The following is a 16,315-nucleotide window of genomic DNA, read 5'->3' as shown; positions in this document are numbered from 1 at the left end:
ACGTGCTCCGCCGGGACATGAGCTTGAGACGGACACCGGACGTGCTCCGCCTGAACATGGACTTGAGGCGGGCGCAGGAAGTGCTCCGCCGGGACGTGAGCTTGAGGCGGACGCAGGACGTGCTCCGCCGGGACGTGAACTTGGGGCGGACGCAGGGCGTGCTCCGCCTGAACGTGAACTTGGGGCGGACGCAGGGCGTGCTCCGCCGGAACGTGAACTTGGGGCGGACGCAGGGTGTGCTCCGCCGGGACAAGAGCTTGAGGCGGACGCAGGGCGTGCTCCGCCGGAACGTGAACTTGGGGCGGACGCAGGGCGTGCTCCGCCGGAACGTGAACTTGGGGCGGACGCAGGGCGTGCTCCGCCGGAACGTGAACTTGGGACGGACGCGGGACGTGCTCCGCCGGGACGTGAACTTGGGACGGACGCAGGGAGTTCTCCGCCTGAACATGGACTTGAGGCGGGCGCAGGAAGTGCTCCGCCGTGACGTGAGCTTGATGCGGACGCAGGACGTGCTCCGCCGGGACGTGAACTTGGGGCGGACGCAGGGCGTGCTCCACCGGAACGTGAACTTGGGGCGGACGCAGGGCGTGCTCCGCCGGGACAAGAACTTGAGGCGGACGCAGGGCGTGGTCCGCCGGAACGTGAACTTGGTGCGGACGCAGGGCGTGCTCCACCGGAACGTGAACTTGGGGCGGACGCAGGGCGTGCTCCGCCGGGACAAGAGCTTGAGGCGGACGCAGGGCGTGCGCCGCCGGAACGTGAACTTGGGACGGACGCGGGACGTGCGCCGCCGGAACAGGGACTTGAAGCGCCGGAACGGGGCTCAGCAACTGGCGAGGAGCCGGAACGGGACTCAGCAACTGGCGAGGAGCCGGAACGGGACTCAGCAACTGGCGAGGAGCCGGGACGGGGCTCAGCAGCTGGCGGGGAGCCGGGACGGGGCTCAGCAGCTGGCGGGGAGCCGGGACGGGGCTCAGCAGCTGGCGGGGAGCCGGGACGGGGCTCAGCAGCTGGCGGGGAGCCGGGACGGGGCTCAGCAGCTGGCGGGGAGCCGGGACGGGGCTCAGCAGCTGGCGGGGAGCCGGGACGGGGCTCAGCAGCTGGCGGGGAGCCGGGACGGGGCTCAGCAGCTGGCGGGGAGCCGGGACGGGGCTCAGAAGCTGGCGGGGAGCCGGGACGGGGCTCAGAAGCTGGCGGGGAGCCGGGACGGGGCTCAGCAGCTGGCGGGGAGCCGGGACGGGGCTCAGCAGCTGGCGGGGAGCCGGGACGGGACGCTGCAGCTGGCGAGGAGCCGGGACGGGAGGCTGTAGCTCGCGAGGGACCAGCTCCGGAGGCTGCAGCTGATGTGGAGGCGGGATGGTCTGTGCAGCTGACGCGGAAGCGAAACGGGGCTCAGCCGCTGACGAGGCACAGGAACTGGAGGCGACATGGATTGCAGCCGCTGACGTGGAGGCGGCTGCGGGCCGAGCGCAGCAGTCGAGCCGGGCGCAGCCAAGACGGGGGGCCTGACCCCTATCAGCCTGCCGCCATAGGGAGTCAGGGGAACGGGAGACATGAGGGACCGAGACTATGGGTGCTGGTGGACGTGAGCTATGAGACGCAAGGGGGACGTGACCAGGTGCTGAAACCGATGGGGGACGAGGAGTGCGACATGACCGTGACTTTCGTGATTTGGGGCGAGGTGAACGACGCGAGGTAACGTGGGAGGTGGTCTCAAAGAGCGCAAATGACGAAGGTGACGGAAATGGTTGGGGGGGAGGAAGGTGACGGTTCCTAAATAAGACTGCGTTGCGCTGAGCGTCTAGGAGAGCGGAAATATATTCGAAATCATATTCGTGATCTGAATCGACAAAAATGTGAGGGGCAAGGTGCTGAAAATCATACTCGTAACCGGACTTACTTGAATCGTGAGGGAGTGAAAAGGCTTGGTGCTCAAAATCGTCTTCGTAATCAGAATCAATAATAAGGTGAGGGGGTATGACAGGTGGGTAGTCGTCGTCGTTACCGTGATACGTGGGGGAAGAAACAAACGAGTCACGGGGCTGGTCGGCAGGCTGATGAGGGCGGTTGTCCGAGCGGCGACGACGATGACGTCGCCGAGAGATTCCCGCTGGGTCCGTAGTTGGTCGGATCATTCTGTCATGCTCGCGGGTCGGCGAGGAGGGGGGTGGACCCAAGAATGCGGGGAAGCCAGGCATAAGGGTAACTTAAAGGGGAATTTATTAAATTAATCAAGACGAGGACAAACAACGTGGCGTGGACAAACAAACGTGGCAGGGTGCAAAATAACAAAGGCAAACTAACGTGACAAAACTGGGTCGAGGACGAGAACAAAAACTGGGACGAAGTACAAAGGGACGTGAGCGAGGGTGAGAGCAAAAACAAGTTCGTGAACGAGATCAAGGCGAGAGTCGTAAAGTCCGTAAGGCAGCAACAGGGAGCAAGCGGGATAATAATCCGACACTGGGTTGATGGCATGGGAAGCTTAAATAGTCCGGTAATCAGGGGAGCAGATGGGGATCAGGTGTGTGATGGGTAACGATGAGCAGGTGCGTGACTGGTGAAGACGGAGTGCTGAGGGGAAACACCCCTACTCAGCTGACAAACATAAACAAAGTGCACATGGCAGGGAGGTGACAAAAACAATAACAAAAACACTGACCTGACCGACACGGGTCATGACACAAAGACTAACAGACTTAAAAACAGGTTCTTCCCGAGAGCCATCTCCAAGATAAACTCTTATGCACAACTACCCTTACCTTGCAAAACAGCGACATAATGTGTTTTTATTTACCCAATTTCATATTTTCTATTTAATTATTTAATCCTTTATTAACCTATTATATATATATATATATATATATATATATTATATATATATATATATATATATATTTTATATATATATATATATATATTATATATATATATATATATTTTATATATATATATATTTTATATATATTATATATATATATATATACATATATCCATCCATCCATCTTCTGTACCGCTTCTCCTCACTAGGGTCGCGCTGGAGCCTATCCCTGCTCTCTTCGGGCAGTAGGCAGGGGACACCCTCAACTGGTTGCCAGCCAATTGCAGGGCACAGAGAGACGAACAACCATCCACGCTCACACTCATACCTAGGGGCAATTTAGAATGTCGGCCTGCCATGCATGTTTTTGGAACGTGGGAGGAAACCGGAGTACCCGGAGGAAACCCACGCGGGCACGGGAAGAACATGCAAACTCCACACAGGATGGCCGGAGCCGGGATTGAACCCACGCCCGATGCTGTCTCTCACTGTGAGGCCATCGTGCTAACCAGTCGGCCACCGTGCCGCTATATATATATATATATATATATATATATATATATATATAGTGAAACCCCGGTTATCGCGGTTAATGGGGACCGAGACCACCCGCGAAAAATGAAAATCCGCGTGTCAGGGTTCGCCGGTCGGCGAGGAGGAGGTGGACCCAAAATGCGAGGAAGCAGGAGAAGGTGAAGTTAAGGGAATTTATTAAAGGACCAAAAATAATGACAAACAATGTGGCAGGGTGCAAAATAACAAAGTCGAACTAAACGTGACTAAACAGAACAAAACAAACGAGGAACAAAGACGGTGACAAAAACTAGGGACAAGAGCGGGAGCAAGAGCGGGGGCGAGAACAAGAGCATGAACGAGATCAAAGCGTGGTCGTGACAGTCCGTAACGGAGCAACAGGGAACAACAAGGGACAATGACCCGACACTGGGTTGATGGCATGGGATGCTTAAATAGTCCGGTAATCAGGGGAGCAGATGGGGATCAGGTGTGTGATCGTTAACGGTGAGCAGGTGCGTGACTGGTGAGGACGAGGTGCTGAGGGGAAACGCCCCTACTCAGCTGATCAAAACAAAAACACAACAGCATGCACACAAAAACAATAACAAAAACCTGTCATGCCCGACGCGGATCATGACACCGCGAAGTAGCGGCGCCCCTTCAAAAATGCTTAAAAAAAACCTATAAAGGTATACCCCCCTGTATACAGTACACCATATAGAATACGGGTAGAGAGAGAGAGAGTGAAATTCATGTTAGAACAAAAAAAAACTAATTATTATTAAAACTTATTATTGTTTTATTCCCCAGCCATTATTTTTGTATTTATTCAATTACTTCTTTTTGTATTTATTTAATTACTTCGACTTTTACCTGCTGGTACGCCGTCCGGTGTGCCCTGTGAAATGAAAGGTGGCATTCTTCATCTATTTATTTATTCATTTATTCATTCATAACTGACAGCCTCGCGCTCCGCTCGTGCCCGGGCGGAAGAGGTGCTCCTCTTCGGCTTAATTGTCACGCACGCCGGACCTGCTCCCCCGAAGCGTGTCTCCGTTTGGTTGAACTCGGTTTCATTTCGCCCCGCTCGTGCCCGGGCGGAAGGTGCTCCTCTTCGGCGTAATTGCCACGCACGCCGGCCGGCCTCCTCCGGAGCTCTTGTACGGTCCCGAACGGAGCGAAATGTCGCCCCGCTCGAGCCCGGGCGGAAGGTGCTCCTCTTCGGCTTAACTGCCACGCACGCCGGCCGGCCTCCTCCGGAGCTCTCGTACGGTCCCGAACGGAGCGAAATGTCGCCCCGCTCGTGCCCGGGCGGAAGGTGCTCCTCTTCGGCTTAACTGCCACGCACGCCGGCCGGAGCTCTGGTACGGTCTGAACCGCGTGAAACGTCGCCCCGATCGTGCCCGGGGGAACGTGCTCTTCTTCGTCCACTCTCCTCTTCGACCAAGCTCTTCTTCGGCGCACGCCGGCTGTCTAACCGCTCCAGCGCCCCGTCGTGCCGCTTGGCGAAACTACAATGCCCCCGCGAAGCGGAGCGAATGGAGAACCCCGATCATGCCCGGGCAAAAAAGTTTTTCATTTTTTAATATTTTTTTTAGACCCGCGAAGCACTGGACCCGCGAAAGGTGAACCGCGAAGTAGCGGGGTTTCACTGTATATATATTTTATATATATATATATATATATATATATATTTATATATATATATATATATATATATATATATGTATATATATATATATATATATATATATATATATTGGAAAAAAATTCCATTGCGATTTTTGGGAGGCTGCGATGTCCATTGCGATATTAAAACTAGAAAAGTTTTCACCAGATGACTCAAATAGCTCTGTTTGGGAAGACTTTGCTTTGTTTATTATACAGCTCTGGGATGGCCACTTGATAGAAATACGTGTGCCACGGCATTTTATAACTTTTGTCGAGCATGTGGATCATTTTTTTTAAACCTCTCTTTCGTGAAGGCGTTGAGTTTCACTTTAATCCCATGAAAAGTTATTGTATTTGTGATTTGTTGATGCTTATCATAAGGTGTTATAATAAAGGTGTCTGTCATTGTTTTTTGAGTAGATGTTTTACATCGGGTCCCACTAATGAGTCTGAACTGGTTGTAAAGGGGCTCGAAATAGAATTCAAATGGTCGGACAGAGGGTTTTTTGTGTGTTATATATTCCTTTTTACGGCCGAAATAACTCCATATTTTGCCGCTTCTGCTGCCTTTGTCAGTACTAGATAGGGACGGGTTGCTAGATGTGGACGGGGTCCTTCGGAAGCTGCGCGCTTGCTAATGACGTCACGCTAAACACGTATTTTTCAAATATATTTCTTTGCCTCTGTGTTTGTTTTTACCCCTGGCTGTTCTATTTGCACATTTTGATTCTAAACAAAATAACTGCATGCTTGCCACGTTGGCGAGTCAGCTACCCGTCACTTCCGCCTATGCCCCCCGAGAACGTTTGCGTTTCTCCTGTCGGGGAATGGGGGGTGGTTTGACGAATTAGCGTGGGGGTGAGCAAGACGGTCTGTGAAGTCTCTTCAATGAAGAGCATATTGTAGCGTGGTGCTTTTATGAAACAAACTAAAAGTTTCCGTGTTCTAAAAAAATAATAAAAAAATAGATAGAAACATCGCACGTCCTACGATGTGACTTTAAAGTGGACTGGATGCGTTATGACAGAGAGCGCATGTAATATAATCGTTCTAAACCGAAGCGTGTCCATGTAGCGTGTGATTCTTTTATTTTGAAGGTCCCTTTTTTGCCGTTTGTCAGCGATTTTTACCGTAATACCTAGTATGACTGAAATAAGGTGCGGCTGTTTTGACTTCGTCTTTTCGAGCGGAAGCTGGCTTGACTGCCTGTGAAAACGGTGCTAACGTGTTTGCGGATGAGATTTGCCATGTTTTACATGGGTTATCACAGGCTTTGAATGCGCCTCGAGTGTGTGTCGATCCAGAATTGGGAAACTGCCATGGATTCTGAATCTCCACGCGTAGTGGAATATTTGACAGAGGCTGAGGAGACAGCTGAAGATGTCCTGACAACAAAACAACAGGTAAAAGTACTGTAATGGACGCTTTTAAAAAAGATTGCGACAAACAGTAAATAAGCCTAAATGGATGTCGTTTACGTTAAGAGGAGCCAACAGTTGTAAATGTTAAATCTGCAAGATTTCTATGAGCGTAAATCCGTGTGTCCACCTAGTTCAGATGAGCAATACACCCTGCGATTGTGACGTGAACGTGATCTAGTTTGTTCGTAGCAAATAATAGCATTTAGCACAATAGGCTCACAGCGCAAGAAAGCAGTTCGGTTCCGTTGTAGGTACTAGCTGTGATCGGCCTGAACGATTGTATCGGGGTACTTTTTTTTTTTTTTTACTCTTTTGAATCGTTTAGCAAACAAGATAACAATAACACATTCCGGTAAAAAATTAAACCATCAATCATCGTTGATTATATTAATCATATTTCATGATGCTATATTGTTATTTTTTTTCTATATTCTATACATTGTGATATCACTATTAAATAAAATAGCCCCAGCAAAAAGAAAGGCAATAAATAAAAAATAAAGCACAGTAAAAGAGGATATGTATCGGGTCATGATTTATTTATTTGCCTCCATGTTTGTCACCTCTGGTTGTTGTGTTTGTGTGTTCCGAGTTACTTAATAATAATAATGATAATAATAATGAATAAAGTACATTTACTGCTACTTTTGCGAGGATCATCCTTTGGTGTCCTGCTTGCCTATTTTAGTTTGTTGTTTTTAGTGAATTAGAACATGTAAATAAGACAGCCAGGGGTTGAAAAACATTGAGGCAAAGAAATATATTTGAGAAATATGTTATTAGCGTGTCACGTTGTTAGTCTGCACGCAGGCCACCGAAGGAACCCGATACAATCTTGCAATCTGATCACATCTAGTACCGACTTTGTGTGTGCCGTTTGCATGTTCTCCCCGTGCTTTCTCTGGGTACTACGGTTTTCTCCCACATTCCAGAGACATGCAGGTTAAGTAAGTACACTATATTGACCCTAGATGTGGTTGTGAGTGTGTGTGGGTGTATGTCTTTGTGTTCCCTGCGAATGGCTGGCAACCAGTTCAGGGTGTACCCTGCCTATTGCTCCAAGACAGCTGGGATAGGCGACAGTCATGAGGATAAGCAACTTGGATGGATATTTTAGTTGAGACACTTAGACACTACAATACAGTACAATACAACTTCCGTCGGTTTGGATGGCCAGTGGCATGATGCTGCCTCTCACTGGTCAACACTTAGTATTACGCCACATATGTCAATCAAGTGTACAATACAATACACGACTAATAGAAGTGCACATAGTGTTCGAGAGCACTGGTTACAAGCGTGTGAAAATTGAATACTTAGCACAATGCGTGGTATGTCAATGATCTGCACTGCTGTGTTGGATATGCGTCATCAAACATGACATCACTGGTTGTTTTGAATTAAATGAAAACAGCAGTAAAGTAGTAGTTAAAAGGATCATAGCGCCATAATGGTCCATTTTCAACAGCAAGCTCAATGTGTGTATTTGTTTAAAGGCAAAGGAAAATGATATTACCCTACAATTTAAATTTTATCAGTTTGTTTTGGAGAAATCAATACAAAACTATTGAGTTTAAAAACGCCTCCTGGTAATCAGCATTATGGTCGCAACCCCCCCCCCCCCTTCTCCAAGGACCAATAACAATTTTCCCATTCTAAGTCATGAGTAATTACATCACTAACTAGAGCTGTAACCAGCTATAAAGGGCCCTTGCTGTCCTGGCAATGTTGGAGCACTGGCACGTTGTAATCCTGGCTCATTGGAATTGCAATATTTTGAAAATTAAGTATAATAGATTAAAAGCAATTTAGATAAAATATTATTTTTTATTTACTTTAAACAGTTGTGTTGCCTTGACTTCAAAAGCTGCTGTAACTTGACTGAAATGATAATTACCTCTAAAGATTTGTCACATTTGATAATAATCCCGGTTTGAACACATCTACAGTTATTTTTATCCTCCAATACGATATCAGCAGAAATGATACATGCTGTAATTCATTTTTTTGGTATGAATTGTTAGAAGCGACTTAATCAAGTTATACTATTAAACCGAATAACAATAGTCAGCAATGGTAGGTATGAGAATATATGGCTCATTTATTCCAAACATTGGGGTTACATAAATTCAACATCAAACATGAGAATGTTTTGCACTTGAATAAAATAAATGCAAAATAAATCACAGCAAGGCTCTTGACTGTTTTTGTACTGTACTGTTATAAACGGGCGGATCCAACTTTTGTTACTTGGTTGGACCAGCACTAGATTTGCTAAATATGCCAAACTGCAGAAATTCACTTCCTTAACAATTTGTTAATTTTCCTATTTTCAATATTCTGTGAGGAACATTGCAACAGGACTGCGGATGGGAGTTTTTTACTGTATATCTAATTAGTTATGACATGACAAATCACTCACAGAATTATTTACTTAACTGTGACTTTTGCCCAAACCTGCCCACACATTTATTTTTTAATAAATGCAGGACCCTACAAAACTCAGATCAATCGCACTATATGCAATAAGTATATTCAACATACTGAACGATTTTAGGAAAAAAATTATATTGCTATTTCACTGACAGACATTTCGATTTGATTTGCGATTTTCTTGACAATGTACAGTGACGTTTACAAACATGACTGAAAATGCCTTGATACCATTAAAAACAATAAAAGCTATTATTGTAATAATGCAAGGACACTAATGAGGTTTTGTGAAGTGGGCAGTTTACAAAACTACTTGCTGCCAAGTATAATTTTTTATTTATATGTAATTGTGTATATGAAAATGCATTTTTTAGATGCCAAAATGTTTTACATTTTATACTAATGTACATGTTCTTTGTACATAAAAGTCATATTATGTCCATAAAACCATTGTCCCTTAGCAAAGCTATATTGATTCAAACATCTAATTTTGAGACCTATTATTGTCGATCTCAAAACTAATATTATTGAAGCGATTAAAAATATTTAAGATAGGTTTGACATAGACACTCATCAACATGATGACGTCAGCCGTTTACGTGTTCCGGTCTGAGAGCATCTGCTAAATTGCGAATGTAGCTATTGTTTTACGTCTAGATGCATATTGATTGAAATGCAACATTTCTGTTCATAGCTGCTGGCTCCCTGCCCTAATGCGGTTCTCACCAGAGTTCTGTTAAGTCGACTGTACACCTAAGCGCTTTGTTACAGCTCAAGCTGTTTTAAAATGCGTCCATCCATCCATCCATTATCCGCTGCTTTTCCAGGGTCAGATCGCGGAGGTAGCAGCTTCAGCAGGGAAGCCCAGACATCCCTCTCCCCTGCCACATATTGTATTAATAGCCATTAATTAAACGTACCGCCATGTTGATATTTTTATTCAGTCGTTATAGTGAGAATGTTTATTCTTATCCTGTTTGTCACATCAGTGCTCTTTTCTGTTGTTACATTATGTGTGTTTGCCTTTAAGATAATTGACCTGGACATGAAGAGAAACGGGAACAGAGAAGCATTGAATGCACTGAGGAATGACATGTGTTCAGGTTAGTAATCCCATGATTTAAAAATGTCATACCATATGTAATGGCAATGACTAATTAATTCCCATCACTTGCAGAAAAGGTGAAGGTTTGCTTTGGAAATATGTTCATGAAATTCGCAAAGTCAAAGGCAAGAGAAATGATTCAGAAAGGTAAAATCTTTCCCGCCATCTGTAGTTGTCAAATTGTCTGTAGGCCTGATTGTCCTGAATATAAAATAATTTTGTTTTCATTTTTGAACGAGATTTGTTTTGCTTATGTGTAGACCAGGAACAGCTGGACAGTGAACTAAAACACCTCCACAAATTACTGAAAGCAAATGTCAATCATCTAAATGAGACCCAAGGTAAGAAAGGCATAGCCGGTTTCTTATTGATCGTCATATACCACAACATATTAGTCTTTATGAAATACAGCACCTACAACAAAGTGGCAATTTTGTATTAACAAAAAAAGCAACGAGTCATCTTTTTAGGTGTGACTAAGGTGTTATTTTTTTGTATTTTTGCAGGAAAGCCCGAGCTGAGCGGCTACAACCTTTTACCACTGTTCACTGATGAAATGAAAGCTATTAAGAGTATATTAAAACGCTGACATCAGATCTTACATAAACCATTACACCATCTCGGTTTCATGTGTGTAGTCCCAATTCCTACTGATTTCTGTAATTAGACTTTTCAGCGCTTCTGTTGATCCAATATTGTTGCTTAATCATAAATCATTGATGTGGTTAATGTTTTCTATATTAATGTAATAAAGACTGGGAAACAGCAAGTGTTGTCTTATTAATTTCACTCCACACATGAAAGTGGATGTTGCAGCAATTTGCCAGACACAAGGTCCTCGTATTAACAGTACGGCAGTGGGGGCACTAGGCGTCAGTAAAGGGACTATATGCAGTACTGCGTTCTGTCTTAAGGCACCAAACAGTGCGGGGTAGACACTGTAGCGGAGTGCATTGTTGAGATGTAATCCAAGCCCTTCATCCTTAACCAACACATGAAAAACAGGGACCGCTCCTTTCTTTAACACCAGGACTACCCAAATTCTAAAACTACTTGGATCTCCTACAGCTGTCATTTTTCTTTGAGGGAAAAGTCTGGACATTAAAGTATCTCACCAGCCTAGATGGCCCACTTTTCACAAACAAGATGAGTTTATATATTATTATTTGATCAGGAGAACTGAAATCAGTTATCCTTTTCTTTTTCAGCCATCCGAGGTAATATTAATTTCTAAATAACGGAACCCATCAAAGGACCACTTAAATTTCACCTTTTTATTCAACTCTGAGGGCCAAATTCCCTTCAACATCATAGCTTCCTATTTTGATTCATTCACCTTATATTGTGACACCATACCAAACGCCCCCAAACATTTTAAAAGTTCTAGGATGGAGGTCACTGGGTCCCTAGTATACAATATAATATCAGCATATAATGACAACTTGTGGGTCCTAAATTCCATAAAATTTAGAGCATGATTAAATACTGTATATAAAAGTGGATTAAGCTCTTTCTGAAAGCATTTATAGAATCCACTGGGGAAGGGTCTGCGCCAAACACTTTATTTTTCAGATTTCATAAAATACAGCTATAAAATGGGCAGGGAGACATGTCTCTGTCACGATCCGTGTGTTGTCGTTGCAGCGGAGTGGTCGTCTTCCTGCGGCGCTCGTTCCAGGTCGTGCGTCACCCGGCCGAGAGAGACGCGTGCACGATCCACGCAGCTGCGTTGAGTCAAAACTTTTGATTACGGGCTACTTAAGCAGGTCCGTGTCGGATTATTATCCCACGTTGCTCACGCTCATGATCTTTGCCATAGTTTTCGCCTCGATTACTCCGTGTTTTGTGTATTGTGCATTTTTTGTTATCCCTTACTCAGCTATTCTTCAGCTCGCTTTTCGTTCTCGCTTTTCGTGTTTGGACTCATCTTATCCTTTGGTGGTAAGCAATTGTCGTTTTCGGTATCCTTGCATTGCAAGCGCTTTCTGTTACTCGTTTTTGATTTCCTGGTGTGAGTTTGGTCCACCAGCGTTTTTCGTTATCGTCACTCCGACGACAGTAATTATAGATATCCATATCGTTGTAAGAAATTGATAACCATCTTCTATTCCCCATAGTGATTTCTGATTGTTACCTGACGGTCACAATAAATCCTCGATCAACCAATTTTTCCTTGTCAGCATTTTTACGAATCCACTTTCCCCTAACAGAAAAATCCGACCATGGATTCCGCTGACACAGAGAAAATTTTCCACGGTCTGGCCAGTCAAGGACGCCTAGTAGGCCAACAGGCAACCGAGCTCGCCACCCTGCGCGGCACGGTCGGCCAACTGGCACAAAAACTTACGAGCTTAGATGCTCATTTGAGCTCCCCAGTACCACCCGTCACTCCGGTTCCCAACCCGGTCGTTTTCCCTCCCGGAACACAGTTTCCGGTCTACCCGTTCAAGGAGCCTAGCTTGGCTCATCCCAGCCGCTACGGCGGAGAACCCGGCCTTTGCGGCCCATTTATCCACCACTGTAGGTTGATCTTTGATCAGCAGCCCTGGACTTATGCGCACGAGAGTACGAAAGTAGCATTTATGATGAGCCTCCTGACTGGTCAAGCGAGTGCATGGGCCATGGCTGTGAGCAACGCACGCCCGGAAATCTGCTCCTCGTTCCCCGCGTTCCTAGCGGAGTTCCAGAGGGTGTTCCACCACCCGGTGCGGGGAAGAGAGGCCGGAGCAGAGCTATTGGACTGCACCTAGGGTTCCCGATCGGTAGATGACTACTCCATCGCCTTCCGCATCCGAGCTGCCGAAAGTGGGTTTGACGACTGCGCCCTGCGGTCCGTGTTCCGGAGAGCCCTGAACCCTGCCCTAAAGGACGAGCTGGCGGTTCGAGATGACGCCGAGACGCTGGAGGAGCTCATCACCCTGGCCATTCGTCTCGACAACCGCCTGCGAGATCGTCACCGAGAGCGAGGGATGGAGCAGCGCAGTACCGAGCCACCGAGTTTCCGGGTTCCAGAACCTCCACCAGCCGTTGAGTCCATGCAGCTGGGAGCAAGCCGCCTGGATTCCCGCCAGCTACAGCGTCGCCGAGAGCGAGGGTGGGAGCAGCGCCGCACAGGGCCACCACGTTTCCGGGTTCCCGAACATCCACCCGCCGACGAGTCCATGCAGCATCGGCCTAGCTGCTTGGGCTCCCGCGAGAGACAGCGTCGGCGCAGTTCGGGGGCGTGCTTCTACTGTGGTCTTCAGGGTCATCGAGTAGCGGTTTGCCCGGAGATGTCCGCTCGCCGAGAATTGCCTCCTCGTCACCCGGAACATTGTGAGCCCGCGGTCAACCCTTCCGCGGCCACCAGCTCCGGAGAGAAGCAGCCCGCCCTCGCGGCGGAAGAACAGGACACCTCCGGGAACTTTCTGAGACTAGAGGTGGAGGGGGAAATCATAGGACTAAACGCCAGTATCGAGATTCGTGCACTGATCGACTCAGGGGCAGACTGCTTTATAGATGCGGGCTTAGTTTCTCGACTCGGCTGCACGGTTACCGAGCTCGATAGGTCCGAGAAACTGTGTGACCTCGACGGGCGCCTCTTGGCAGACATACGACGACTAACCGAACCTCTTAGCTTGAAACTGTCAGGAAACCACATCGAAAAGCGCTCGTTTTTTGTTATGCCGGCTAGGGCAGCTCCGGTCGTTCTCGGAATTCCATGGTTAAAAGCGCATAACCCGGTCATCGACTGGGGTCGTCTCTCCATCCAAAATTGGAGTTCCTTTTGCAACGCGCACTGCCTACGATCCACCGAAGAGGGCTTACAGGTCAGGGCAGCCCCGGTCACGGAGGTCAACCTCGATAACGTGCCTCACATTTACCATGACCTCCGCGCCGTGTTCAGCAAGAAAAGCGCCAAATCCTTTCCGCCACACCGCCCTTACGATTGCGCGATAGATTTACTGCCAGATCCAGTCCTACCGTCAGTGCGACTATACAAGGTATCGCAACCAGAACAAGCGGCCATGAAAGAATACATAACCGAGTCCTTGGCCGCGGGTTTGATCAGACCATCTACCTCTCCGGTTGGGGCTGGATTATTCTTTGTCGAAAAGAAAGACAAGACTCTCCGTCCTTGTGTGGATTACAAGGAGTTAAACGCGATCACAGTAAAGAATCGATACCCATTGCCCTTGCTAGACTCGGCGTTCGCCCCTCTGCAATCCGCGACTATCTTCTCCAAACTGGACCTTCGTAGTGCATATCACTTGGTCCGCATTAGAGAGGGCGACGAATGGAAGACCGCGTTTAAAACCCCTTTAGGGCACTTCGAATACTTGGTCATGCCCTTCGGTCTATCGAACGCGCCTGCAGTGTTTCAGGCGCTCATTAATGACGTTCTCAGAGACATGCTTAACGTGTGCTGCTTTGTTTATTTAGACGATATACTCATTTTCTCCCGCTCCGTAAGAGAACATCATCAGTACCTTCGCTCAATCTTGCAACGACTCCTGGAGAATAAGCTGTATGTAAAAGCGGAAAAATGCGAATTCCATATGACGCCAGTTCCTTTTCTGGGATTCATAGTCGAAAACGGGCAACTCAAAGCCGACCCGGCCAAGACCCGTGCAGTCGTGGAATGGCCGGTACCGGCTACGCGGAAATAACTGCAGCGGTTCCTAGGATTCGCCAACTTCTACCGGCGATTTATAAAGAATTATAGTCGTCAGGCGTTGCCCCTCACTCGCCTCACCTCTACTAAGACCCGGTTCTCGTGGGACAGTAAAGCCGAGGCTGCGTTCTCGAGCCTCAAGAAAGCATTCACTAACCCGCCTGTGTTGCACCACCCTAATAGTGATCTCCTTTTTGTTGTAGAGGTGGATGCCTCTGATTCAGGAGTGGGGGCCGTCCTATCCCAGAGATCTCCGGTCGACTAGCGACTCCACCCCTGCGCCTTCTTCTCCCATCGCCTCTCCCCCGCTGAAGCAAACTACGACGTGGGAAACCGGGAACTTTTGGCCGTGGTTCTGGCTCTGCAGGAGTGGCGGCACTCCGCCGCGCCGGATCATCACGTTGTCGTCGTGCGGTGGCAGAGTACCCATACGGGGAAACCAAGAATGATCCAAAAACCCGGCGTCCGAACCGAAACTCTGTTTCGCTCCCGGACCCACACCTCTATGAATAGAGGTGTAGCCATACGAAACTTACTTACTTAGTGGCGGCACTGGCTGGAGGGCACCAAGGAACCCTTCATCATATACACGGACCACAAGCACCTGTCGTACATACGATTTATGAAGAGACTCAATCCCCGGTTGGCGCGATGGGCTCTCATCCTCAGCCGATTTAATTACACCATGACATACCGTCCCGGTTCCCGCAACACAAAGCCCGACGCCTTATCGTGCATCCACGACTCCTGGGAAGAAGAGGAAGGACCTGCGAGCGTGGTGCCCAGTCATCGGTTGGTGGGAGGTCTGCAGTGGAAAGTGGAGCAGCAGATCCGGGGCTCCAGCGGGTTGTCCCCCAGGCCGGCTATTCGTGCCGACGCAGCACCGCGCAGAGGTGATCCTATGGGGACATGCCTCCAAGCTGGCCTGTCATCCGGGCATACGTCGTTCCCTGGGTCTGATCGGACAACGGTTCTGGTGGCCATCGCTTAAGACCGACGTGACCGCATACATTCAGGCTTGTCCCGCATGCGCCGCCAGCAAGTCATCGCACCAGCCCCCAGCGGGTCTTCTCCGGCCGCTACGCGTCCCGGCACGCCCCTGGTCCAACATCGCGTTGGATTTCGTCACTGGCCTGCCCGTTTCACGGGGACACAGTTATCCTCACCATAGTGGACCGGTTCTCCAAGGCCGCGCATTTTGTCGCCCTGCCCAAGCTTCCGACAGCCTTGGAAACGGCTCACCTCCTGGTCCAGCATGTGGTCCGACTGCACGGCATTCCGGACGACTTGGTGTCCGATCGAGGCCCGCAGTTCATCTCCCGCATGTGGAAGCGCTTCTGCCAGTCCCTGGGGGCGACACCAAGCCTCTCCTCGGGATACCACCCACAGTCCAATGGCCAGTCTGAGCGGGCCAACCAGGACCTCGAAGCGGCGCTCCGGTGTGTCTGTCTGGATCAGCCGTCATCCTTGGCCGATCACCTGCCTTGGGTCGAATACGCACACAACACTTCGCTCTCGTCGGCTACGGGTCGGTCCCCGTTCATGACGGCATACGGGTACCAACCTCCGCTGTTCCTGACTCAGGCTGGCGCAGAAGAGGTTCCATCGGTGCAGCATCACCTAAAGCGAGCTCAACAGACCTGGAAGGAGGCTCGGTCTGCTCTGTCACGCACGGCGCAGCGCAACCAGCGCAT

The 16,315-nt window shown here is 48.5% G+C and overlaps 1 protein-coding gene across 2 annotated transcripts; it reads left to right on the top strand.

Moving 5' to 3' along the window:
* Positions 1–6,112: 6,112 nt before the first annotated feature.
* pdrg1 (p53 and DNA-damage regulated 1) lies at positions 6,113–10,736 on the top strand. Of its 2 annotated transcripts, none has more exons than XM_088307922.1 (5): positions 6,113–6,411; positions 9,893–9,965; positions 10,040–10,114; positions 10,207–10,308; positions 10,474–10,736. In XM_088307922.1, exons 1-5 carry the CDS (start codon positions 6,286–6,288, stop codon positions 10,554–10,556), a joined length of 459 nt encoding a protein of 152 aa, XP_088164048.1. In that variant the 5' UTR covers positions 6,113–6,285; the 3' UTR covers positions 10,557–10,736. The 2 variants fall into 2 exon arrangements, with proteins under 2 accessions (XP_088164048.1, XP_088164049.1); XM_088307923.1 differs by having other exon boundaries at positions 6,127–6,411; positions 10,228–10,308.
* The last annotated feature ends 5,579 nt before the right edge of the window (positions 10,737–16,315 follow it).

This window comes from Idiotropiscis lumnitzeri, chromosome 11, assembly GCF_059441095.1.
Source record: "Idiotropiscis lumnitzeri isolate Australia: NSW breed Sydney's pygmy pipehorse chromosome 11, RoL_Ilum_1.0, whole genome shotgun sequence".
Lineage (NCBI taxonomy): Eukaryota > Metazoa > Chordata > Actinopteri > Syngnathiformes > Syngnathidae > Idiotropiscis > Idiotropiscis lumnitzeri.
The sequence above is the reverse complement of the archived record's forward strand: the minus strand, read 5'-3'. Positions and strand labels throughout refer to the sequence as shown.

Bases quoted from the DNA above. Each gene is read 5' to 3' on its own strand.
- pdrg1 (XM_088307922.1), top strand. From the start codon at position 6,286: ATGCGCCTCGAGTGTGTGTCGATCCAGAATTGGGAAACTGCCATGGAT. The intron at 6,412-9,892 runs GTAAAAGTACTG...TTTGCCTTTAAG, and splicing joins TCCTGACAACAAAACAACAG to ATAATTGACCTGGACATGAA. The intron at 10,115-10,206 runs GTAAAATCTTTC...TTTTTGAACGAG, and splicing joins AAGAGAAATGATTCAGAAAG to ATTTGTTTTGCTTATGTGTA.